This window comes from Macaca fascicularis, chromosome 11 (genome assembly GCF_037993035.2).
Source record: "Macaca fascicularis isolate 582-1 chromosome 11, T2T-MFA8v1.1".
Classification (NCBI taxonomy): domain Eukaryota; kingdom Metazoa; phylum Chordata; class Mammalia; order Primates; family Cercopithecidae; genus Macaca; species Macaca fascicularis.
The window spans coordinates 110,720,130-110,747,366 of NC_088385.1; the positions used below are offsets into that span (position 1 = coordinate 110,720,130).

The following is a 27,237-nucleotide window of genomic DNA, read 5'->3' on the forward strand; positions in this document are numbered from 1 at the left end:
GGGAATCTGCAAATGAATCTACTTCTTCCACATACAAAAAAAAAAAAAATGAATTGTGAAGTCAGTGGCCAGGGTTTCACTCCTGCCTCTGCCACCAGTGACTAGAGCAGGTGCCTTCACCTGTTCAGCTGGACTCATCCACTCTCAAGCGTCAGGAGGGGAAACACCTGCTCTTCTACCCCTTCTGTGGAGGAGAAAGTGCTTGAGAAATAGACACCGATGATTACGAAACTACAGACTGAATAGTACAGGAAATGTCACGCTGTGCTACAGCAGGAGTATAAATAATTCAAGAAGAATTTTAGTTACTAACACAACAGGTTGCTTAGCGTACAAAACCACATGGTCCACAGTAAAACCTACGTACGATATCATTTATGTTTTGCTATGTAACCTTAACAAAAAGATCACTTCAACCTCTTTCCTCCCGTCTCCATCACCCATATTACTTTAAAAAGTTATCTGAGTGGATTCATTAATATTTTGCCTCTGATCTTGATTAATCTGTTACAACTACCAGCCTTTGAAAAAAGTAGAAACACTGGACTCCCTTTATCTTTGCTCCAGAAATAAGATAAGACTGGCACTAAGCCAGATCGTTCGAGGCAGTGACCTTGGAAATCAGCCCTTGCTGAGCAGCAGCAGTCACGTGTCCACACTGCTAAGGCTCTCACACTGGAGAGAAAATATAAAAAGTGAAGTGATTCGGCCGGGTCAGAGTTACTTCTCTGCCCTTTGGAAGCCACTGCTGTCTCTAAGGCACAGGCACAGCCACCCAGGCTGCATCCGCAAGAGCCAAACAATCAAATGGCAACTCAGGAGAGGCACTGAAATCTGCCAGCTGAATTCCCCAAGCAGCAGCTGCATCAAACCAAGAGCCAAACACAACTGCAGCAGGCATGGGCAGACTGCCCGGCCACATCTGAATGCAGCCTCGACCAGCACTGAAATCGAAGTGGAAGCTCCTTTTCCCCCGCTCAGAGTGAGAAACACGAGGTTAGGAGCACAGATCTGAATGAGTCTGCAAGGGCTTCAAATCCCCACTCCCTTCATCACTAGGGATATTACCTTGACAAGTAATTTATCCCTTTTGGGTCTCAAAGTCTTCATTCTTAAAGCAGGAAACTATAAAAGTGCCTACTTTCTGATGTCACTGAGATCACAGGAGCTACTACATATAGAATAGCTGGTGTATGGTAAGCACTGTAGAGAGGTTTCACTAGTGTGGCTGTGAAGGGAACCACCCCAGCTTTTCACAAGGTTCCTAGTAAAAACTTAAAATGTAGGTACAAAAATGGGGCTGTGGTGGGGGACCCCTCTCCACCTTCCCAGTCGGCAGCACTCACTGCTATGGGCCAAACATCATAAAATTCACCCCGGTGTAGGGACTGGAGACCTGCATCAGCGCTTAGAGACAAACTAGGCTGAGATGGACACTTTCTTCCCACCTTCTCTCATTCATGGCCCCTTCTGGAGTGAAAGAGAAGAAAGTGACATTTCTGCAGGCTCCAGTTCTTAAACCACTAAGGTACAAAGCTTCCTAATGACTTGCTTTGGGGTGGGCTGGCTTTTTTTTCTTTTTTTTCTTTTTTTTTTTTAACATATTTAACACATTGGGAGACAAAAAGGCTGTTTTTGTCTCCATCAGACATCCTCCTGCCCTCTAATACTCTTCCCTGAGACAGGTGCTAAGAGTGGAAATGGCCACACACAAGGCTCAGTGACATAAGGCAGAAGCCCAGTGGCACCACCCTGTATTTTGGGCCCTGTGCAGATATGCTTCATCTTCACAAGCTGCCCCTTAGGCAGGGACTGGAATCATGCCTGCTTTACACGAGGAAACCAAGGCTTTCAGAGGGTCCAGAGATTGCTCAAGACCATACACACATGAGCCGTGGAGCTGGGGTTTGCACCCAGGAAGTGTGAGTGACTTGAGTCCACACACTCCCTCCAGAGGCCAGCTCACCTCAACACCCCTCTCAGCAGCGAAGCAACAGTGAACTTCCTACAGCCTCATTCTGAACGCTCCTTCCCCCGAATGCCTCAGTGGCTCTTTCTACTGTCCACACTCCTTGACACAATGGACAGTGTATATACAAGAAACAAGGCAATTCTTCTCCTGTGAACCCCACGAGAAGAGAGGGGAGAAAGGGCATTTCAGGCTGAGAGGGTGAGCAGAGGACTCACCACAAGTTGGCCATGGAGGGTGGGTAGGATTTCAAGAAGCAGAGAGGAAGGAAAACTGCACCCTGGCTGAACTCCAGCAGGAGCAAGTGCCAGGTGACAAGAAAGAAGACGTCAAGGGAAAAGAATCCCTGTGCTGTCTTCACCAGCCCGGGCATCCTCTCTTCATAGTAATGGTTCAAGACCAAACACATGACCCAAGTCATTCTGATGAGATTCAGTCCTGAGACTCCGGCGGAATGTGGAGAAACAAAGCTCCTCTGTTCCTCTTGACCTGGAGCTGGGGGGGATGTGGGCCTGGAGTCCCAGGGGTCACTAAGGAGGGGCTTGCCTGAGAGTGAGCCAAGTCAGAGAGCAAGGCCAAGAGATGGAAAGAGTTCTGAAAATAGTAATTTGGCCCCTAGAGCCAGCCACACTTGCAAACTCACTCTGTCTGTGGACTGTACAATAAGTTTCTGAGCCAGTTTGAGTTTCAGTCACTTGCAACCAAGAGTCTTGACCAACATAGTAAGTTAAGGAGCTGTGTATGGAAGAAGAGGAAGCGAAGGGTTTAAAGCAGGTTGATAAAAATCTCAAACCTAAGCCTAAGCATATGGCTTAGCCTTTATTCTGCAGAGAGCAGGGAGCCATCCAGGGATTCAGAGGAGGGGATTATCAGGAGTAATGATTTAGGGAATCAGTCTGGCAAGAATGTCCAGGATGGAGTGCACTGCAGCAAACCCCAAGATCCCAGGAGAGAAGGGGTAAGTGTCTAGGGAGGGGGCCGACAGCAGAAACAAAGATGGAGAGACAGAACAAAGACACCTGGTGGGGATTCTCATGAACATGCATAACCTTGCCTTCTTCGTTCTCGCCCCCACCTTCACCATTGCAATAATAATTCTGGGAAAACATTAGGAGCTATGAGTAAGGGAACAAATGAATGTTCATTTAAGAGGTTTAGAGAAAGAAAAAACTAAAAGTTGGAATATGTTAAATGTAGCAACAACTTTAAAATATACGTTAAAAATCTGTTGGGAATGGTACAATCTGGTGGTCAACTGAGTCACTTCAAAAGCCTTAAAATGAATGAACAACCTTCACCTGGCAATTTCACTTACAAAGATTTTTCCTAAGAAAATGAGACACATGCACAAAAATGTATTAATTATATTTAATATACATGTTACTTACAAAATAAATGAAAAGTTTTTTTTTTTTTTTTTAACTTTTAGGTTCAGGGGTACACGTGCAGGTTTGTCATATAGGTAAATTCATGTCATGGGGGTTTGTTGTAGATATTTCATTACCCAGCTACTAAGCCCTAGTACCCTACCCATCAGTTATTTTTCCTGATCCTCTCCCTCCTCCCACCCTCCATCCTCCAGTAGACCCCAGAGTCTATTGTTCACCTCTGTGTGTTCATGAGTTCTCATCATTTAGCTTCCACTTGTGAGAACACACAGTATTTGCCTTCCTGTTCCTGGATTAGTTTGCTAAGGATAATGGCCTCCAGCTCCATCTATGTTCCCGCAAAAGATGTGATCTTGTTGGAAAGATTATTTGTAATTGTCCATACTAAAATAGATTCATTACCCCCCAAAAAAATGTGTTGAGGGACTCCAACTATCCCTTATACCTTCAAAAAGGCCACACAGCATGGTGGCCAAGAGCACAGACTCTGGTCCCAGGCTGCCTGGGTCTGAATTCTAGCCCAGGCAATTATTTGCTGTGTGACCTTGGGGCAAGTTACTTAACACCTCTGGCACTAATAATAGTACCTACTTCATATAGTTATTTTGAGGATTAAATGAGTTAACTCAAACAAAACCCTTATAACAGTGCCTGTCCCATAGTAAGATTCAATATTTGCTAGTCACTGTTAGTAATATTATTACCATCATCACCACCACTTCCTCTCCATCCTGAAACACCATTAAAGTGAGAGTAAAAACAGTCAAAGGAAATGAGAGTAGAGACGTCAATAGACAAGACATTTCCACAAGACACTGGAAGACAAACAGTGGATGCAAAGAAGGTATCTGACTTAACACTGACAACAGAGGCCTGCAAGGGTACACCCAGGACAAGAACTGATTCCCTACCACAAGCTACAGAAAGGCTCAGCACAAGGAGGCACCAGGAAGCTACTGGAGGATACACTCCAGCAAAATGAGGGAGGAAAGCCAGAGAGAGGAAGAGAAGGGAACTCGAAACAGGGAAAGCAGTGAAGGGAAGTCCCAAGACAAGCAACCAAACCAGATCAGACCAGGAGGGGAGAGTCAATTTTTAAAAACAAAAGTGACAGATTATTGAAAACATTTGAATTATTGGAAAATAAATACATGCCTGACATTTGTAATGGACCATTTGGAAAAAATCAGAGATTCCTACACAGAAAACTAGGCCAACAAAAACTGAGATTATTATTAAAATCTAAGAAAAACAAAATGTCGTACAAGAAAGAAAATAATCGCACTGCACTACCTGGCTTAAGAGTAAACCAGCTGGGCACGGTGGCTCACAGTTGTAATCCCAGCACTTTGGGAGGCTGAGGCGGGCAGATCACCTGAAATCAGGAGTTCAAGACCAGCCTGGCCAACATGGCGAAGCTCCATCTCTACTAAAAATACAAAACTAGCCGGGCATGGTGGCACATGCCTGTAATCCCAGCTCTTTGGGAGGGTAAGGTAGGAGAATCACTTGAACCTGGGAGGCAGAGATTTCAGTGAGCTGAGATCTCGCCACTGCACTGCAGCCTGGGTGACAAGAGGGAGACTCCATCTCAATAACAACAATAAAAAGTGAACCAGATAAGACCTTCTAAGTCATAATGTAAACAGTGACCAGTACAACCACCAAAAACTGAGATCTGAATGAGATGAGAGGAATGAGACTGGAGAAGTGGGAGGAGGTGCCAGAAAGCTAAGTCCTTATCTATCACAGCAGGGACAATGTCCGGAATTAATAAATTAGGAAATAGAAGAATGAGCACGTTACTTAAAAAATCTAAAGACTTTAAAGGTTTTAGGGGCAGCGGGGAGCACAGAAGATTGCTGCTGACCCCCATGACACCTTTAATCCTGTTTCACTGTGTGACTCTATCCATGTTTCACTTTGATTTTAAAAGCAAATAAGCATTAATTTTAACAGTTTGTGAGAGAAGAACGTAAGCTAAGATGTGCATACTTTTAAGTATAAGCTGTACAATACAAATCACACTCCTAAATCCCCTTCCAAATTAGAGAATTAAAAAAGGCAAAATCCTCCGTTTTAAAAATTATAAAGATGGCCAGGTGTGGTGGCTCACGCCTATAATCCCAGCACTTTGGGAGGCTGAGGCAGGCAGATCACTTGGGGTCAGGAGTTCGAGACCAGCCTGGCTAATATGGTGAAACCCTGTCTCTATTAAAAATATAAAAATTAGCCAGGCATGGTGACACGTGCCTATGGTCCCAGCTAATCGGGAGGTTGGGGCAGGAGAATTGCTTGAACCTGGGAGGCAGAGGCTGCAGTGAGCCTAGATTGTTTCACTGCGCTACAGCCTGGGCATCGCAGCAAGACTCCATCTCATTAAAAAAAAAAAAAAGTTACAAAGATTTCCAGCTATGAATAGACCAAAAAAAAAAAAAAAGTCTCAATATCCAAACCACCCAAATACCATGGTGGGAAGGAGAACCGTGTTCCCTCACCCCCATAGCCCTCTTGCTCCAAGCCTCCTCATCAGGACCTCCCTCAGCTTGCCAGCCAGCAGCCCTGGAAAACCATTCCTCCCTCCAGTCCTCCCGAATGCTCCCTATCTCTGAGCACATTCTTTTTTTTTTTTTTGACACGGAGTCTCGCTCTGTCGCCCAGGCTGGAGTGCAGTGGTGCGATCTCAGCTCACTGCAGCTCTGCCTCCTGGGTTCACACCATTCTCCTGCCTCAGTCTCCCCCAGCAGCTGGGACTACAAGCGGCCACCACCATGCCTGGCTAATTTTTTGTATTTTTAATAGAGATAGGGTTTCACCGTGTTAGCCAGGATGGTCTTGATCTCCTGACCTCATGATCCACCCGCCTCGGCCTCCCAAAGTGCTGGGGTTACAGGCATGAGCCACTGTGCCTGGCCACCTCTGAGCACATTTCCATCATCACCTCTGTCACTCCGAACTGCAGTCAAGTTTACTTACATGACTTCCCAACCACACTCTGAGCTCCTTGAGGACATCAGTGCAAACCAAGCCCTTAGCACCTATCTTGGTAGCAAGGCCTCAACAAATGCTCTTGAATAAGTGAGTGAATGGATGAATCATATCCACACTGCAGCCCTCCTCATCACTAAACAGTCAGAGGGTCCTGAAACCCAAAGCACCTGGTTACTTCACGTAAATTAAATGTATCTCCTCTTACTCTTACCTGTAGACAGTTCCCAGCTGGATATAATGAAAAGCATCGATCTTCATTAATACTGCCTTTAAAAACATAAACATATGCACATGTAAATAATGTATAACCATTTGCATATTACATGAGCCTTCCAGGTGTCGTCATAAATCCTATCAACATTAGGCTGCCCTAACAAGGAAGCACACTGTACGTTCCTGAAAGGGTTGCTTGTTAATTAATGTGCTATACAGCTCTTTAAAGAAATGGCCTGGCCGGGAGCGGTGGCTCAAGCCTGTAATCCCAGCACTTTGGGAGGCCGAGACGGGCGGATCACTAGGTCAGAAGATCGAGACCATCCTGGCTAACACGGTGAAACCCCGTCTCTACTAAAAAATACAAAAAACTAGCCGGGCGAGGTGGCGGGCGCCTGTAGTCCCAGCTTCTCAGGAGGCTGAGACAGGAGAATGGCCCGAACCCGGGAGGCGGAGCTTGCAGTGAGCTGAGATCCGGCCACTGCACTCCAGCCTGGGCGACAGAGCGAGACTCCGTCTCAAAAAAAAAAAAAAAAAAAAAAAGAAATGGCCTATCTGCAAAAGACAGGGGAAAAAAATAGATATGGCAAGTGGTTCTTCCTCAAAACACCAAAATGACTACTAGAAATAAACAGTACCTCCTAAATAGCTAAATGCATTTATGCTTTTCTAATACATAGTTTCTTCCAGAAGATTCTATCCAAAGATATGTGAATAATTTGGTTCTGCAGTCCCAAATAACATAATTTAAAACTAATTTGCCCATTCAGTAAAGTACCAAGAGTACATTTCATTTCCAAACATCATTAAACCACAGAAAAACAGGAGAAGTAAACCTACCCGCTGCACATCATAATGAAGTCCACGAATTGCAAAATTTGGGTCGTACTCATACTTCCTGATTTCTGCTGGATACTAAGAAAGAAGAAAGAAACTGGTTTTAGCCAACAATGTGCTAAGTGCAGGATCCTGTCCAGATCTGGCCCTTGTACAAAGGCTGAGGTAGTTGATACACCAGTAGGAAGTTGGAGTCAGAACAGGCAGACCACAGCTTGTCCCTCCGCTTCCAGTCCAAGCGCCTCCCAGCAAGCACCCCGGCCAGAGCCTTCCATCCTGCCCTGCACCCTGTCTATCTGCCCAAGCACAGGCTGGGCCTCGTTCCCTCCCCTGCCAACTTCTCTCAACTCTCTCCTCTCTTTCCCTCCCCTACCTGTGTTCCTAGACTCCCAGATCCCTAAGACCCCAGCAACACATCGGCTTCAACCTCCACCCATCACTCCCAGCTTTTATCTTCAAGGCTGCTGTGGAGAGGCTGGAAAGTGCCTTCTAATACTGGAAGCACAACTTTGCTCAAACTCATTGTCAGCCATCCATTCAACTCATATATGAGCACCTTGATGTGGCAGGCCCCTGGACGGCCCCATTACCAGGTTTCATGGAGAGCCCTAAGGTGAAAACTCCTGAGAGTGGGGCCTCTCCACAGAGCTTTCATTGCTTTTCTCATCTGGACAGCTGGGCAACCCCATGGCTGTCAGACACAGCATTCCCGACACCAGGCCTAGGGAGGCCCTTCCTTGGCACATGGATTACAGTTACTATCCAGCACTCTGTCTCAGAACAGTTGTGAAGGCAGCAGATACGGTTTGGCTCTATGTTCCCAGCCAAGTCTCATCTTGAATTGCAGTTCCCATAATCCCCACGTATTGTGGGAGGGACCTGGCAGAAGACAATTAACTCACAGGGGCGGTTTCCCCATACTCACAACAGCTGACTGTTTTATACGGGGAAACCAGGGGAAACCCCTTCACTTGGTTATCATTCTCTCTCTTGCCTGTGCCAATGTAAGATGTGCCTTTCGCCTTCCGTCATGGTTGTGAGGCCTCCCCGGCCACATAGAACTGTGAGTCCATTAAACCTTCTCTTATTTATAAATTACCCGGCCTTGGGTAAGTCTTTATCAGCAGCGTGAAAACAAACTAATACAGCAGCCCAGCTCCCTTGGTCTTTCCTATTCTCAAGCCATTCCTCACACTACACAGAATTGCTGGCTCCCCCTTATCTACTGCACCAGGTATCCAAGTCCTTACTTCTCTCCCTAAATCTCAGAATTACGACACCAGCTACCTTGTGGATGGCACTGATCTGTGGGCACCATTTCTGCTGCTACAACATGGCAGGCCCCACCATCCCCATTTTATTCAGAGGGACATCAGAGGTTCTGAATGAAACAAGCTAGTGTATGGTGGGCAGAGAATCAGGCTAGGCTGGGGCCTTCTCCCCTGCTCTCTTCACTGCCCCTCTGCCCTCAGACCACAGGCCTGCGGACAGAACGTCTATTCCTGAGTCTAGAGAGGCCACATCACTAGGACCTTCCAATTGTGATGCAAGTTGCTTAAGTTAAAACCCAGACAACTATTAAATGCCCAGGAAACCTCCTTCCATGGCTGAGCTGCTAATATTTCATGGCCACGGTTCCATTTGTACAAGAACATTTCCTGGGACCAGCAGGCTGACCCGCATGTGGCGATTTTTCAAGTCAGGCTGCATGAAGCACTTAACTCAAATGTCACATTTGGGATCATTTATCCACCACCAGCCATGTGTGCCAAGAAATCACCAAACTGACATTTCCATCATGGGCGTTTCCAAGAATTGAGAACCCTGTGTATGGTCCTGCATTTTTGCAGACATACTTGACAAGCTGACACAGAACCCAACGCCTAGCACCGTGGATCTGCTTACTGAAGGGGGGCCGAGGGACTTCAGCAGCTCTGCAATCTCCTGTTAAACTTGTGACTGATGGATGAATAAGAGGGCACACAGGAAAGAAATATTTTAATATGTCACTGAGAGAGGTGCCTTCACTGAGCATTTGCTATGTGCCACACACTAGACACTTTCTACGACTTTCTTTATCCCTCACTACACCATCACAAAGGAAGCAGGGCATCTCAAGTCTATTTTACTATTGAATAATCTGAAGATCAACGGCAAGGAATTTGCCCAAGGTCACACAGCTAGATAGCGGTCGAGCCAGTATTTGAACCCAGGTCTGTGTCACACCCAAGTCCACCCCTAACCACCACATAATCAATTGTGAACCAACTCTAAGCCACCATATACTGGACACTCATAGCCTCCCTGTGACAGCAGCACCTCAGAGGGGCTCAACAAGTTTACTGAAAGCCTTTGCAGTTACGAGTGGAGCAACAACTATTTTAGTTGACTGCTGGCACTTATATTGAGAGTGTTTACTGCTGAAAAGTCTGCTGGTTCTTTCTTTGAATGAGGCTTATCTGGGCTCCCCAGCAGGACATGCCCTCCGCACACATTCCCTTTGCCTCTCACTCTCAATGTTATTCTTGGGGAGCCACCTCTGAGAAATACACAATGTTTATTTGGTCCAAAGACCATAGTGAGTGACTATATGAGTCCATTCTCACGTTGCTAATAAACACATACCTGAGACTGGGTAATTTATAAAGCGAAGAGGTTTAATGGACTCACAGTTCCACATGGCTGGGGAGACCTCACAATCATGGAGGAAAGTCACATCTTACATGGCAGCAGGCAAGAGAGCTTGTGCAGGAGAACTCGCCTTTATAAAACCATTAGATTTCTTGAGACTTACTCACTATCGCGGAAAAACCCACCCCCATGATTCAATTACCTCCCACTAGGCCCCTCCCATGACACGTGGGGATTATGGGAACTACAATTCAAGATGAGATTTGGGTGGAGACACAGACAAACCCTATCAATGACCTTGAAAACTGTCAGATGCAGCTGGAAAAGCCGCAACAGGACAATGTCATAATGAAGAATATAGGTTCCGAGGCTGAGGGACCAGGCGTCAAATCCTGGTCCCGCCATGTGCGAGCTGGGTGACTCTGGGCAAGGTCGTCTGTCCCTCTGGTTTTCTCATCTACAAAGTAAAGATAACAAGAATCCCATCCTTTTTGGAAGTGCAAAGGATTCAGACCAAAAATGTGTGTGGCAAGTCAGGGCAGTGCCTGGCACATGGCAAGTGCTCAATAAAATGGAGCGGCTTTGCTGGATTGGGAACTGGCAGCCTGGGGTTTTAGGTCCACCCTACAAGGCCCTGTTACTCTCCTGTATGACTTTAGGTAAGTCTTCTCCAAGGCCTCTTCTAGTCAAACCATTTTGACTAGGGTCTATGCTCTACTCCTGCCCCAAAATTGTAATCTCCCCATACAACCAGCCTGGTCAAAAACATCCTCATGATTGGCCCATTTCCAACATACACACACATAGCATCAGTAGAACATCTGTTAACAGCGACATCCAGCCCAGGAACCAAAGCCGCTCACATTGGCCAGTTGGTTACACTCTTCTCCAATGGTCTCAGCTAGATTTTCAGGACTTTTCATAGTTTAGAAACTTTTCACCACCCAAGGGGGAAAAAGATAAAAAGACTCACCCAAGGTGAGGTATTATAGAGATAACTGGCATCTTTAAAAGGAGTAAGAAATACAAAAGACAAAAGCCTTGATTTCATCTCCCAGCTTCACACCTTAGTCAGCATTTTTTCTCATTAGTTGGCACCACTGATCACCTCATTGTTCATATCCAAAGCATCGGCTGTGACCCCTCGCACTCCGTGTCCATGTCTGATCTCTCAGCAAATGCTATGCTCTCTTTTTCCCTTAAATAAACTTTTAGGATAGTTTTAGGCTTATGGAAAGGTTGCAAATACTGTGTTTCTGTATGTATACACCCAATGCCCTGTTTCCTCCAACAAAAGATTAAAAGCCTTTTGACTTGGAGTTTTTATTAAAATTCTAATTTAGGCCCAGTCTGGCTTCCTTTAGTACCTTGACTTTGTTCTAATCCCAGTTACAATCTGGGCAAACTCCTGTGTGCTGATAAAGGGCGAAGTGTCCCCCTGAAAATGCTACAGGAACGTCCCTACAGCTTCAAGCAAAGTTAATACCAAAATGCAGCAGAGAACCCAGGACTTCTCCATGTGTGCCTAATTCCTACAGTCCTGGGTAATTACAGCTCTCAGATACAGCTAAAACCTCTACATTACAACACTGCTCTGGGTTCCTGAGGTCCAGAGACCTATAAACGTATCTGTCTTCCAGAGGTCTCAGTTTAATATTTAAAGTAGCCTAAATTACGAATCTAATTAGAGGCAATGCAGAAGGGCACAAAAACTAAGCTCTCTAAAATCTACACAAAACACGATGCTAGAGTAAAATGACCTCATCAGGATGCTGGCCCCACATGAAGCACAACTCTCTCACTTTCCCGCGGAACTCATGGATGCAGATGTCAAGTGTTTAGTGAGTATCTACTTTGTGCCAGGGCCTGGGAATACAGCACTGAACAAAACTGACACAGGTGTCTGCCCCTGCAAAGCTCCCATTCTACCTGGGGAGGCAGACCATACACGAATACACACACAGAATATAACACCTCAGAGTGTATGTTCTAAAAGAAAATGCAATACAAGTATTCACAGATCGGAGATCGGGGGCGGGGAAGAAAAGCAAGCCAGGAGCAAGCCTCATCTGGGAGAAGAAAGAGTGCTCCAAGGCAGAAATAGGAGAGGGTTTGGAGGTTCAAGGAGTAGGAGGGGAGGAGGGGAGGCAGCTGGAGAAGGCTGGGGAGGCTCTCACTATGATGGGATGAAAACTACACTTCACCTCTGTGGTCTTCCTCCCCCAAACCCATAACCCAGGCTAATCATAAGGAAAATGCACACAGCACCTAATTGGCACGCTTCAAAACTGTCAAGGTCATTTAGAAAAGCAAGGAAAGTCGGAGAAGCTGTCAAAGCCAAGAGGCGCCTGAGAGACATGACAACTAACTGTAATGTGGTGTCCTGGAGGGGATCCTGGAGCAGGAAATGGACATTTGGTAAAAACTAAAAATAACTGAAGGAAGTATGGACTTTAATGAATAATAATGTATCAAGACTGGTTCTTTAGGTGTAACAAATGTACCTTGGTCAAGTGTTAACAATGGAGGAAACGGGGCATTGGGTGTATACACACAGGAACTCCGTATTTGCAACCTTTCCATAAGCCTAAAACTATCCTAAAAGTTTATTTAAAGGAAAAAGAGAGCATAGCATTTGCTGAGAGATCAGACATGGACGCAGAGTGCGAGGGGTCAAGCCGATGCTTTGGATATGAACAATGAGGTGATCAATGGTGCCAACTAATGAGAAAAAATGCTGACTAAGGTGTGAAGCTGGGAGATGAAATTAAGAGCTCTTCTACCCCTCCCTTTCTATTCCTTGGTGGACAAATAAAATCAAAATACAGACAGTTATTACTTGATTTTTTTAAAAATTTCCATGTTTGTAAAAATCTCTTATTTTTAAAAAGGGTAATTACGAAGGAGCTGGAACCTTTTATGTTTGCTTTTTGGAAAGATGCTAAATTGCAAATTTACTGTTCTATGACTGTGTGTCTCAAAAGCATATGTCTTTCCATCTCTACAACTACACAAAGTGCATCGGTCTTGGCTGCAAAAATGGCCCTGAACTCAGTGCATCTTCGAAGAATTATTTTGTTTAATCAGAAGAAGAGAAAAATTTGCGTGAGCATAATTGACTCTACTAATATGCCTGATACAATTAATATTATAACTTCTTTTAGTTTTATCAAAGCAACACACAGATATAATGAGAATGAAATTTCAATGATCTTAAATCTAGAGGCTTTTCAAATAATAGTGATTGCAGCTTTTATTTTATCCATCTATTTCATCTCTCTTCCCCTCAAATTTCATAAATTTTTATTTTCATGAATATTTTATTTGCATCTGAACCAAAAAAACCATAGGATGGAAAGGTGTTAGTAACCCCATAAGAGAGGCAAGGGGAGTCGAGGAGAGAATAGAGTCCTTTGGAAACAGACAGACCGGAGTTCAAATCCTGGTTCTGTCTCCTGGCCTGTGGCCTTGATCTAGTAGCTTAATTTTTTGAACCTGTTTCCTCAGCTGTAAACAGAGACAACATGTGTGAGCAGGGTTGTTGTGCAGATTAGAAATAATAGTATTTGTATTAATAAATAGCTAACATTTATTGAGTGTTTTCTATGTGCCATCTACTTTACATTTATTAATTCATTTACCACAGTGACTATGAGGAAAGCACTGTTACTATGCCCATTTTACAGGGGAGAAAACTGAGGTCCAGAGAAACTGAGTGAGTCAATCAAGATTATGTAGGAAATAAGTGATGAAGCCCAGAATTTGAACCCCAGCAGTGAGGCCTTAGAACCTGTGCTTTCAGCACCTACTGGACAATCAATGGACACTGCCACTGGGATCATGGCTTGCTTTTTATAAATGACATCAAAGTCAGAGAAAACACTGCAGCTGACCTGGGACTGAAATGCCAACACCAATGCAACACCCCATTTGGATCCACCTTTTAGGGGGTGGTGAACAGATGGCATGGGATGGCAGGCAGGAACCAAAGTCAGAACCACCTCGTTCTTAGTTGGCTTTCATCTTATGATCCAGGCAAAGGACTGCAGTTTAGATGGAAGAGAGTAGTCCCTTGAACAAACGAGATCTGCCGCTGGATGCCAAGTGGCTAGGTGGTTTCACATCTAGTAAAGTGGCCATAACTAAAGAAAGCCAGCTGCTGGCTTAGTGGCAGAAAGGAAGCTTCTCTGTGGCAAATGCCATGACTACATTTTGGATATGGACAAAATGAGCTGCTTAAATCCACTGATAACCAAAAGCTGAGGGGGATCAGAAAATATGGTGAATCAAATGGTTAGGATCCAAAACTAAGGAGAATTTTGGCTGCATTAATAAAAATATGGCATCCAGAATAAGGGAGGTGATGGTCTCCTTCTCTTCCACTCTAGCCGGACCCCACCTGGGGTAACATCTTCAAGTCCTCACATTTAAGAGAAACAAACCAGAGCACACACAAAGGAAGATGACTAGGATGACGAAAAGAAAAGAGGACAAATGAGAACGGTTAAAAGAGCTAAGAACAATCAACTTGGGAATAGTCTTGGAGGGCATAATGGCTGGTCTATACAACACTAGCTCATTATATGTCTGGTACTCGAACGGTTAAATATAAAATAGTAGTTTACATAATTTGGGGTTAGAAGTTACTCATACCCATCCTCAGCCCTCCTTTGCTGCGAACTCCTTCAATATTTGACTGAAATATCACCTTCTTTGCTTCCCCAATTCCCTCAGGCAGAGAAAGTTGTTCTAACCATCACAGTCAGACACAATCGATGTCTAAGGAGACCTCCACTAGGAGGCTGCATAACTGATCTGCCCACGTGACCGACAACCGCACTGGGCTGTTGGTTCTTTATGGGTAATGCCTGTCTCCTACTCATCTTTATCTTCTCAGCTTGTATTGCAGGGCTTGGCACAAGGAGGCTTAAGAAACATGTGAAGCAATAAATCAAGGAAGAAAAGAGGTCAATGGTGAGAGCTGTATGAAGGCGGAATTGTTCAACCCATGGAAGAACTTCCCAAAAATCAGAACCACCTCCTAGGGCAACGTGCACCTGTCTGAGATGGAGATCTGAGCTGTACTTCCCAGGGGAGGTCTCAAAGGGTATGGCCCACAAGACTTCTGAGGACACTTCTTATCCTGCTTCCTGAAATGTGTACTCAAATCAGACTAGAGAAAAAAATGATAGGGTTGCATATTTTCTTTTTTCCTTCCTCATTAAAAACTCTCAACAATACTACGTATCAGAAGAAAGACATTCAAATATGCTTTGCTCTTAGCAATTCAAATGGGTGTTAAAGGTAAAACATCTCCTAACATTTGAGGAATTCCTCCTAACCAGAATTCAACAGGCAGGCTGCCAATTCATCAAGCTCCAGGAGACACTGTGTCGTTCCGTGACAGACGAGAGTGTAAATATCTACAGCCAAATCTCCATTAATGCACATCTTGGGAAGGTCTTTTGCCAAAAGACATCTAAAGATTTTTTTTAAAAAAACTATCATCTTTCAGGTAAGAGTTATTTGGAAGGCAACAAAATCTACTTATTCATTCAGCAACAATTTATTAAACGACTTCTCTATGGCAGACATGGGGTCATGTCAGCTCAAGGCTGTTCTAAGGGAAAAAGGGGAGGGAGAAGCTGAAATGTCCCTCTGATCTTACCCGGTGTTCATTGATGAGAAGGTCCCGTGCAGCATTAAATATCAGCGTGTGGAGGTGCTTTGAATAAAACACCAAGGTGTAATCATAATCGAAGCCATAGATTTCAATGTCTGACAGGCTCATTTCATTGTTTGAGAAAATGGCATCTGGATTCAACAAGTTGCTCATAATGGAAGGAACCAATTCTGGAAATAAAGAAAAAAATACATTATATTACATAAAAAATAAGAGTTAGTATGATTTCTAAAGAAAAAAAAAATGAGTAAACTAGACTACAAAAGAGATTTGCTTCACCTTGAAAACATGCTGGTGAAGGAAGCCAGCCACAAAGGACATGTTGCATGATCCTATTCATATGAAACGTACAGAAATGACAAATCCATAGGCACAGAAAGGAGATTCATGGTTGCCTAGGACTGCTGACTGCTAATGGGCACAGAATTTCTTTTTGTGGTGATGAAAATGTTCTGAAATTGATGGTGGTGATGGTTTTGGGGCGATTGAGATGAGGTCTCACTCGGTTAACCAGACTGGAGTGTAGTGGCACAATCACAGCTCACTGCAGCCTCAATCTCTAGGGCTCAAGCGATCCTCCCACCTCAGCTTCCTGAGTTGCTGGGACTACAGGCGCAGACCATCACACCCTACTAATTTTTGTACTTTTTGTAGAGACAGAGTCTCCCTGTTTTGCCAAGGCTGGTCTCAAACTCCTGGGCTCAGGAACAACCCATCCACCTCAGCCTCCCAAAGTACTGGGATTACAGGCATGCACCTCTGTACCTGGCCAACGGTGAGGGTTGAACACTCTTGTGAAAGTACTAAAAACCACTGAATGGGAAACTCTAAAAGGGTAAATTGTATGGTATATAAATTATTTCTCAATAAAAGAACATTTGCTACCAAAAATGAACATTTGCTTCAACATCACAAAAAGGATTTGTTTAAAAAATACATGTTGCAGATTTTGGAAAGTAAAAGTATAGTTAACCAAATCTAAATATCATACGTCATCTCACCACCCAGAAAAAAACTACTGACATTTTATGTATTTGCTGCCAACATTTTTCTATGTATATATTTTGGATAGCTAACCTCACACTATATATGCAGGTTTGCATTGAGCTCACTAAATTTAATATTCAATCATGAGCCAATACTTTTTGAAATAAACTATTACATGAGACTTTGACATACATATTGGTGTGCCATAGTTAACCTACTACAGGTTGAGCATCCCTTATCCAAAACGTTTGGGAACAGAACCATTTCGGATATCGGATTTTTTTGTATTTTAGAATATTTGCATTATACCTACCGATCGTGGCTCCCTAATCCAAAAGTCTGAAATTCAAAATGCTCCAATGAGTGTTTCCTTGGAGCATCATGTCAGCATGCAAAAGTTTGAGATTTGGAGCACTGTGGATTTTAGATTTTCAGATCAGGGATGTTCAGCCCGTACTCTAAGTTACACATTTAAGTTTTTTCCTATTTAATAAAAATAACATTGCAATGAACATCTTCATGTGTTAATCTTCGCCTTTCAGATGATTTCCTTCAGATAGGTTTGTAGACGTGTGACTACCTTCTACCATCAGGGTCCACTGGATGTTAGGTTTGGGTTTCTTTTTTGAGCAGTTCTAACTGTTTGTAAGGATTGCTACTTCATGGTTTCTATTTTTTTCTTGGAAGCCTTTCAAAAATTCATTCTACCTTACAATTTCCATGAGTCCACTGGACCCTTTTAAAAAATCAAAGATGCAATAGGGGATGTTGGTGATCTTATTTTTCTAATATGCTGAAATACTTTACTATTAGAATTATTTCATCATTATCTCTCAATTATTGCCACCTATGTTTTGTTTTGTTTTGTTTTGTTTTTGTTTTTTGAGATGGAGTCTCGCTCTGTCACCCAGGCTGGAGTGCAGTGGCCGGATCTCAGCTCACTGCAAGCTCCGCCTCCCGGGTTTATGCCATTCTCCTGCCTCAGCCTCCAAGTAGCTGGGACTACAGGCGCCTGCCACCTCGCCCAGCTAATTTTGTGTATTTTTTTTAGTAGAGACAAGGTTTCACCGTGTTAGCCAGGATGGTCTCGATCTCCTGACCTCGTGACCTGCCCGTCTCGGCCTCCCAAAGTCCTGGGATTACAGACTTGAGCTACCGTGCCCAGCCGCCACCTGTGATTTTTTAAAAGACTAAAATAAGAAAGCAGGAGAATAAGAAATCACTTAAGATAGTGCAATAGTGAAACAAGTCATCACTATGACATCATCCTTCAGTTCTCATGGCATTGCGCAAAGAACTGCATCACCTTCAAGAAGGTATAAAAGAAGTCTGAAAACACCATCTTTGCAGTCTTTTTTTTTTTTTTTTTTTTTTTTTTTGCTTTCATGGAACACTGTTGAGAAATCAGTTTTTCATTTTCCATCCGTAACAGCAAAAAGAGAGCTGACAGGAGAAGACATCTCGCAGTTATCAGATGTGCCAGGAGGTGAATGCAGAGAGAGAGAGCAGTTCTCTACGGCCTAATGATGACAGGGAAACCAACCATAAGGGTGACGTCTCAGATGATGAGGCCTCCATGACCATATCCTAGATGAAATTCAGGATCAAAGACTGAGCAATATATTTCAAAAGACAAAAAAAAAAATGTGATATTCTCATCTGGTTAACCATTTAACAGGATGAACACAATCATCCAATATTTTATGACAAAAACACGGACTATCCTATTTTGCCAAAATTATATATGACAGTGTTTTTTTTCACCTTTTATGATGTTTATGCACCAAAATTTTCTTGAAATAGCTCACAGGCAGACAAATGCTGAAGGCAGGTGATTTTTTGCAGATAGGTACATGTACATAAAACCTGAACTATCCATATTTTACTACTTCTCACATTACTAAGGACAACCACCTGACTCTATTATAACAGCTAATATTTATTAAGCACTTACCATTTACTACATGGTATCAAGAAGACTTTACATTCTCTCATTTAATCCTTCCCACAACCTTAGGAAGCAAATACTACTTTATCCCCATTTCACAAACAAAGACACTAGAGATGCATGGAAATTACTTTATTTGCTAAGGATACACCAGCACCACATGGCAGGGTTGGGATTTGAACCTGGGAAGTTTGGCTCCAGAATCTATGTTCTTAACTCCCTTTCAGGTGCATTTTTTCCTAAAATAAAATAAAGTCAATCCATCATTTCTGGGCTTTCCCTTTCCTTTCTGCTCACTTCTTTCTGACTATGAATGGCACGTAGTATCCACATTCACTCTAAAGAGCCACCTGAAACGTTCAAGAAGCATTCCACTTGCATAGTAACAGCTCTCATCAGGGCACTGAGGCCCCAGTCAGGGACCAACCCAGCCACAGTGATGTATTCTGAGCATTTCACAAGGCTCCTTAACAGCTTTGAGATCTGAATCCCTTTCAAAACCTAACAGAAGCCATGGAATCCTCTCCATGCACGTGCAGATTTTGCAGAAAATTTCATGGGGTTCATCCCCTAACCCTATTCATGGTTCCCAATTAAGTTCCCACATTGCACCTAGTTTATTAAAACCAAGCCTTTATATCTCTACACAGAATTTCCAGGTCACTGTGAAGGCACATATACGAATCAATAAATTAATTTCACTCACACTGACAATCTAGATGGGACTGAGCCTATTGAAAACCCGAACAGTCAATTCACTAACAATTCCATTTCTTCATTCGTTTTTCTTTCATCAAAATCAATGAGACGGGGCGGAGCAAGATGGCCGAATAGGAGCAGCTCCAGTCTCCAACTCCCAGCGCGAGCGACACAGAAGACCGGTGATTTCTGCATTTTCAACTGAGGTACTGGGTTCATCTCACTGGGGAGTGCCGGACGATCGGAGCTGGTCAGCTGCTGCAGCCCGACCAGCGAGAGCTGAAGCAGGGCGAGGCATTGCCTCACCTGGGAAGCGCAAGGGGGAAGGGAGTCCCTTTTCCTAGCCAGGGGAACTGAGACACACAACACCTGGAAAATCGGGTAACTCCCACCCCAATACTGCGCTTTAGGAAACAGGCACACCAGGAGATCATATCCCACACCTGGCCGGGAGGGTCCCACACCCACGGAGCCTCCCTCGTTGCTAGCGCAGCAGTCTGTGATCTACCGGCAAGGCAGCAGCGAGGCTGGGGGAGGGGCGCCCGCCATTGCTGAGGCTTAAGTAGGTAAACAAAGCTGCTGGGAAGCTCGAACTGGGTGGAGCTCACAGCAGCTCAAGGAAACCTGCCTGTCTCTGTAGACTCCACCTCTGGGGACAGGGCACAGTAAACTAAGACACACAGACACCTCTGCACAGACGCAAACGACTCTGTCTGACAGCTTTGAAGAGAGCAGTGGATCTCCCAACACGGAGGCTGAGATCTGAGAAGGGACAGACTCCCTGCTCAAGCGGGTCCCTGACCCCTGAGTAGCCTAACTGGGAGACATCCCCCACTAGGGGCAGTCTGACACCCCACACCTCACAGGGAGGAGTATACCCCTGAGAGGAAGCTTCCAAAGCAAGAATCAGACAGGTACACTCGCTGTTCAGAAATATTCTATCTTCTGCAGCCTCTGCTGCTGATACCCAGGCAAACAGGGTCTGGAGTGGACCTCAAGCAATCTCCAACAGACCTACAGCTGAGGGTCCTGACTGTTAGAAGGAAAACTATCAAACAGGAAGGACACCTACACCAAAACCCCATCAGTACATCACCATCATCAAAGACCAGAGGCAGATAAAACCACAAAGATGGGGAAAAAGCAGGGCAGAAAAGCTGGTAATTCAAAAAATAAGAGCGCATCTCCCCCGGCAAAGGAGCGCAGCTCATCGCCAGCAACGGATCAAAGCTGGACGGAGAATGACTTTGACGAGATGAGAGAAGAAGGCTTCAGTCCATCAAATTTCTCAGAGCTAAAGGAGGAATTACGTACCCAGCGCAAAGAAACTAAAAATCTTGAAAAAAAAGTGGAAGAATTGATGGCTAGAGTAATTAATGCAGAGAAGGTCCTAAACGAAATGAGAGAGATGAAAACCATGACACGAGAAATACGTGACAAATGCACAAGCTTCAGTAACCGACTCGATCAACTGGAAGAAAGAGTATCAGCGATTGAGGATCAAATGAATGAAATGAAGCGAGAAGAGAAACCAAAAGAAAAAAGAAGAAAAAGAAACGAACAAAGCCTGCAAGAAGTATGGGATTATGTAAAAAGACCAAATCTACGTCTGATTGGGGTGCCTGAAAGTGAGGGGGAAAATGGAACCAAGTTGGAAAACACTCTTCAGGATATCATCCAGGAGAACTTCCCCAACCTAGTAGGGCAGGCCAACATTCAAATCCAGGAAATACAGAGAACACCACAAAGATACTCCTCGAGAAGAGCAACTCCAAGACACATAATTGCCAGATTCACCAAAGTTGAAATGAAGGAAAAAATCTTAAGGGCAGCCAGAGAGAAAGGTCGGGTTACCCACAAAGGGAAGCCCATCAGACTAACAGCAGATCTCTCCGCAGAAACTCTACAAGCCAGAAGAGAGTGGGGGCCAATATTCAACATTCTTAAAGAAAAGAATTTTAAACCCAGAATTTCATATCCAGCCAAACTAAGTTTCATAAGTGAAGGAGAAATAAAATCCTTTACAGATAAGCAAATGCTTAGAGATTTTGTCACCACTAGGCCTGCCTTACAAGAGATCCTGAAGGAAGCACTAAACATGGAAAGGAACAACCGGTACCAGCCATTGCAAAAACATGCCAAAATGTAAAGACCATTGAGGCTAGGAAGAAACTGCATCAACTAATGAGCAAAATAACCAGTTAATATCATAATGGCAGGATCAAGTTCACACATAACAATATTAACCTTAAATGTAAATGGACTAAATGCTCCAATTAAAAGACACAGACTGGCAAACTGGATAAAGAGTCAAGACCCATCAGTCTGCTGTATTCAGGAGACCCATCTCACACGCAGAGACATACATAGGCTCAAAATAAAGGGATGGAGGAAGATTTACCAAGCAAATGGAGAACAAAAAAAAGCAGGGGTTGCAATACTAGTCTCTGATAAAACAGACTTTAAACCATCAAAGATCAAAAGAGACAAAGAAGGCCATTACATAATGGTAAAGGGATCAATTCAACAGGAAGAGCTAACTATCCTAAATATATATGCACCCAATACAGGAGCACCCAGATTCATCAAGCAAGTCCTTAGAGACTTACAAAGAGACTTAGACTCCCATACAATAATAATGGGAGACTTCAACACTCCACTGTCAACATTAGACAGATCAACGAGACAGAGAGTTAACAAGGATATCCAGGAATTGAACTCATCTCTGCATCAAGCAGACCTAATAGACATCTATAGAACTCTCCACCCCAAATCAACAGAATATACATTCTTCTCAGCACCACATCATACTTACTCCAAAATTGACCACGTAATTGGAAGTAAAGCACTCCTCAGCAAATGTACAAGAACAGACATTATAACAAACTGTCTCTCAGACCACAGTGCAATCAAACTAGAACTCAGGACTAAGAAACTCACTCAAAACCGCTCAACTACATGGAAACTGAACAACCTGCTCCTGAATGACTACTGGGTACATAACGAAATGAAGGCAGAAATAAAGATGTTCTTTGAAACCAATGAGAACAAAGATACAACATACCAGAATCTCTGGGACACATTTAAAGCAGTGTGTAGAGGCAAATTTATAGCACTAAATGCCCACAAGAGAAAGCAGGAAAGATCTAAAATTGACACTCTAACATCGCAATTAAAAGAACTAGAGAAGCAAGAGCAAACACATTCGAAAGCTAGCAGAAGGCAAGAAATAACTAAGATCAGAGCAGAACTGAAGGAGATAGAGACACAAAAAACCCTCCAAAAAATCAATGAATCCAGGAGTTGGTTTTTTGAAAAGATCAACAAAATTGACAGACCACTAGCCAGACTAATAAAGAAGAAAAGAGAGAAGAATCAAATCGACGCAATTAAAAATGATCAAGGGGATATCACCACCGACCCCACAGAAATACAAACTACCATCAGAGAATACTATAAACACCTCTACGCAAATAAACTGGAAAATCTAGAAGAAATGGATAATTTCCTGGACACTTACACTCTTCCAAGACTAAACCAGGAAGAAGTTGAATCCCTGAATAGACCAATAGCAGGCTCTGAAATTGAGGCAACAATTAATAGCCTACCAACCAAAAAAAGTCCAGGACCAGATGGATTCACAGCTGAATTCTACCAGAGGTACAAAGAGGAGTTGGTACCATTCCTTCTGAAACTATTCCAATCAATAGAAAAAGAGGGAATCCTCCCTAACTCATTTTATGAGGCCAACATCATCCTGATACCAAAGCCTGGCAGAGACACAACAAAAAAAGAGAATTTTAGACCAATATCCCTGATGAACATCGATGCAAAAATCCTCAATAAAATACTGGCAAACCGGATTCAGCAACACATCAAAAAGCTTATCCACCATGATCAAGTGGGCTTCATCCCTGGGATGCAAGGCTGGTTCAACATTCGCAAATCAATAAACATAATCCAGCATATAAACAGAACCAAAGACAAGAACCACATGATTATCTCAATTGATGCAGAAAAGGCTTTTGACAAAATTCAACAGCCCTTCATGCTAAAAACGCTCAATAAATTCGGTATTGATGGAACGTACCTCAAAATAATAAGAGCTATTTATGACAAACCCACAGCCAATATCATACTGAATGGGCAAAAACTGGAAAAATTCCCTTTGAAAACTGGCACAAGACAGGGATGCCCTCTCTCACCACTCCTATTCAACATAGTGTTGGAAGTTCTGGCTAGGGCAATCAGGCAAGAGAAAGAAATCAAGGGTATTCAGTTAGGAAAAGAAGAAGTCAAATTGTCCCTGTTTGCAGATGACATGATTGTATATTTAGAAAACCCCATTGTCTCAGCCCAAAATCTCCTTAAGCTGATAAGCAACTTCAGCAAAGTCTCAGGATACAAAATTAATGTGCAAAAATCACAAGCATTCTTATACACCAGTAACAGACAAACAGAGAGCCAAATCAGGAATGAACTTCCATTCACAATTGCTTCAAAGAGAATAAAATACCTAGGAATCCAACTTACAAGGGATGTAAAGGACCTCTTCAAGGAGAACTACAAACCACTGCTCAGTGAAATAAAAGAGGACACAAACAAATGGAAGAACATACCATGCTCATGGATAGGAAGAATCAATATTGTGAAAATGGCCATACTGCCCAAGGTAATTTATAGATTCAATGCCATCCCCATCAAGCTACCAATGAGTTTCTTCACAGAATTGGAAAAAACTGCTTTAAAGTTCATATGGAACCAAAAAAGAGCCCGCATCTCCAAGACAATCCTAAGTCAAAAGAACAAAGCTGGAGGCATCACGCTACCTGACTTCAAACTATACTACAAGGCTACAGTAACCAAAACAGCATGGTACTGGTACCAAAACAGAGATATAGACCAATGGAACCGAACAGAGTCCTCAGAAATAATACCACACATCTACAGCCATTTGATCTTTGACAAACCTGAGAGAAACAAGAAATGGGGAAAGGATTCCCTATTTAATAAATGGTGCTGGGAAAATTGGCTAGCCATAAGTAGAAAGCTGAAACTGGATCCTTTCCTTACTCCTTATACGAAAATTAATTCAAGATGGATTAGAGACTTAAATGTTAGACCTAGTACCATAAAAATCCTAGAGGAAAACCTAGGTAGTACCATTCAGGACATAGGCATGGGCAAAGATTTCATGTCTAAAACACCAAAAGCAACGGCAGCAAAAGCCAAAATTGACAAATGGGATCTCATTAAACTAAAGAGCTTCTGCACAGCAAAAGACACTACCATCAGAGTGAACAGGCAACCTACAGAATGGGAGAAAATTTTTGCAATCTACTCATCTGACAAAGGGCTAATATCCAGAACCTACAAAGAACTCAAACAAATTTACAAGAAAAAAACAAACAACCCCATCAAAAAGTGGGCAAAGGACATGAACAGACATTTCTCAAAAGAAGACATTCATACAGCCAACAGACACATGAAAAAATGCTCATCATCACTGGCCATCAGAGAAATGCAAATCAAAACCACAATGAGATACCATCTCACACCAGTTAGAATGGCAATCATTAAAAAGTCAGGAAACAACAGGTGCTGGAGAGGATGTGGAGAAATAGGAACACTTTTACACTGTTGGTGGGATTGTAAACTAGTTCAACCATTATGGAAAACAGTATGGCGATTCCTCAAGGATCTAGAACTAGATGTACCGTATGACCCAGCCATCCCATTACTGGGTATATACCCAAAGGATTATAAATTATGCTGCTATAAAGACACATGCACACGTATGTTTATTGCAGCACTATTCACAATAGCAAAGACTTGGAATCAACCCAAATGTCCATCAGTGACAGATTGGATTAAGAAAATGTGGCACATATACACCATGGAATACTATGCAGCCATAAAAAAGGATGAGTTTGAGTCCTTTGTAGGGACTTGGATGCAGCTGGAATCCATCATTCTTAGCAAACTATCACAAGAACAGAAAACCAAACACCGCATGTTCTCACTCATAGGTGGGAACTGAACAATGAGATCACTCGGACTCAGGAAGGGGAACATCACACACCGGGGCCTATCATGGGGAGGGGGGAGGGGGGAGGGATTGCATTGGGAGTTATACCTGATGTAAATGACGAGTTGATGGGTGCAGCACAGCAACATGGCACAAGTATACATATGTAACAAACCTGCACGTTATGCACATGTACCCTACAACTTAAAGTATAATAATAATAAATAAATTTAAAAAAAAAAAAAAAAAAAAAAAAAAAAAAATCAATGAGACAACAACCATGGCTTTTTTTTTAAGATGAAGTCTCACTCTGTCACCCAGGCTGGAGTACAGTGGTGCAATGTCGGTTCACTGCAACCTCCACCTCCCAAGTTCAAGGAATTCTCCTGCCTCTGCCTCCCAAGTAGCTGAGATTACAGGTGTACATCACCACGCCCGGCTAATTTTTGTATTTTTAGTAGAGACAGGGTTTTCACCATGTTGGCCAGGCTAGTCTCAAACTCCTGACCTCAGGGGATCTGCCTGCCTCCACCTCCCAAAGTGTTGGGGTTACGGGCGTGAGCCACCGCACCCGGCCACAAGAACCATGGCTTTCATTTTTCTTTTGCCAATAAGACGTATCTGTTATAGACATTTAAGAAACTTAGAGGCAGGCAGTTCACAAGAACTGGTCCTAGGGAAGAGGAGAAGCTGGCAGACCCAAGCTCTTTGATATCTAATACCGAAGATCTTCTGGCCTTACATAAATCAATGGGCCATTGCTGATGATATTTTCTGAATATGACCGCATGGCATCGTCCATATGATGCAAGTGAAGTGGGATCGCTTACAGAGTGACCAAAAGCTCCACTTTCACAAATGACCTTTCCGAGGGAGGTTCGAACAGCCTGCTTAATTAGAAGTTTATATTTAGAAATGGTGCTGGCAAGAGAGTCTCCCTCCCTTCCTGCTACCTGAGAAGACTACGCGAAGCCCTCAAGGAAAAACTACTATGATAGAAAATCATCCAAAAGCTGCATGGGAATTCCCCTGCGGGAGTGAAAGCCTGAGACACGTACATCACACGACACCATCACCTGAAAGCCTGGATGTTTAAGGTGTCATCCTCGAACACGAGAAGCAGCATCTTAAAGGGATCTTGGCACCCTGTGCAAACTTTAAGAAGTTAAGAACAAACATGAATAATTACAAAGCAAAAGAAAAGAATGCCAACCACTCACAAAAGAGAAACAGTCTGGCTAAACTTTAGACTCTGAAGTATAAACCGAATGCTTGACTAGTCACTTACGTACTTTCTCAAAGGAGAAACCAGAGTGGGTACCAATTTAGAAAGTGAATTCCTCTGTACATAATAGATGATGACAGCAAGGCTATACAATCAGTACAAACAAATGGAGAGACAGTTCTGTTGCTGTGGCCAGAGCTTGAGCAAAACTCAGTTCCAATGCAAGCCACTCTGAGCTGGGAGCTGTGCACCCTCCAGCACACAGTGTGGCAAGCTGGGAGGCCCCTGGCACTTCCAGTTTTCAGCAGCTTCCAGCTTTTCGTCTGCTTATCCCACAGAACACTGGGAAATGTGGTGAACAACCTATAGGAAAAACTGGTAAGCTTTCTGTTTTGGTTCTGGCTTTTTGTGTTTTTTATTGTGGCAAAATATACATTACATAAAGTTTACCATGTTAGCCATTTCTAAGAGTGCAATTCAGTGGCATTAAGTACATTCACCTTGTGCAACCATCGCCACCATCCAGCTCTGGAATTCTTTTCTTCTTGCAAAACTGAAACTCTGTACCCATTAAACAATTCCCCATTCACCCCAGCTTTCCCAGCAACTACTGCTCCACTTCCTGTCTCTATGAATCT

General features: G+C 43.4%; 1 protein-coding gene across 2 annotated transcripts in view; it reads right to left on the bottom strand.

The window, feature by feature from the left end:
• The window catches only part of NT5DC3 (5'-nucleotidase domain containing 3), a 73,389-nt gene that overhangs the window by 24,768 nt on the left and 21,384 nt on the right, over window positions 1-27,237 (bottom strand). For both annotated transcript variants that reach the window (XR_012420546.1, XM_005572054.5), the window contains exons 2-4: window positions 15,698-15,882; window positions 7,402-7,476; window positions 6,560-6,615 (exon numbers count right to left, since the gene is read on the bottom strand). Coding sequence is in view for 1 of the 2 variants with exons in the window: in XM_005572054.5 (XP_005572111.2) it covers window positions 6,560-6,615; window positions 7,402-7,476; window positions 15,698-15,882 (316 nt within the window). In the remaining variant the exon portion in view is untranslated. The remainder of the gene's footprint in view (window positions 1-6,559; window positions 6,616-7,401; window positions 7,477-15,697; window positions 15,883-27,237) is intronic.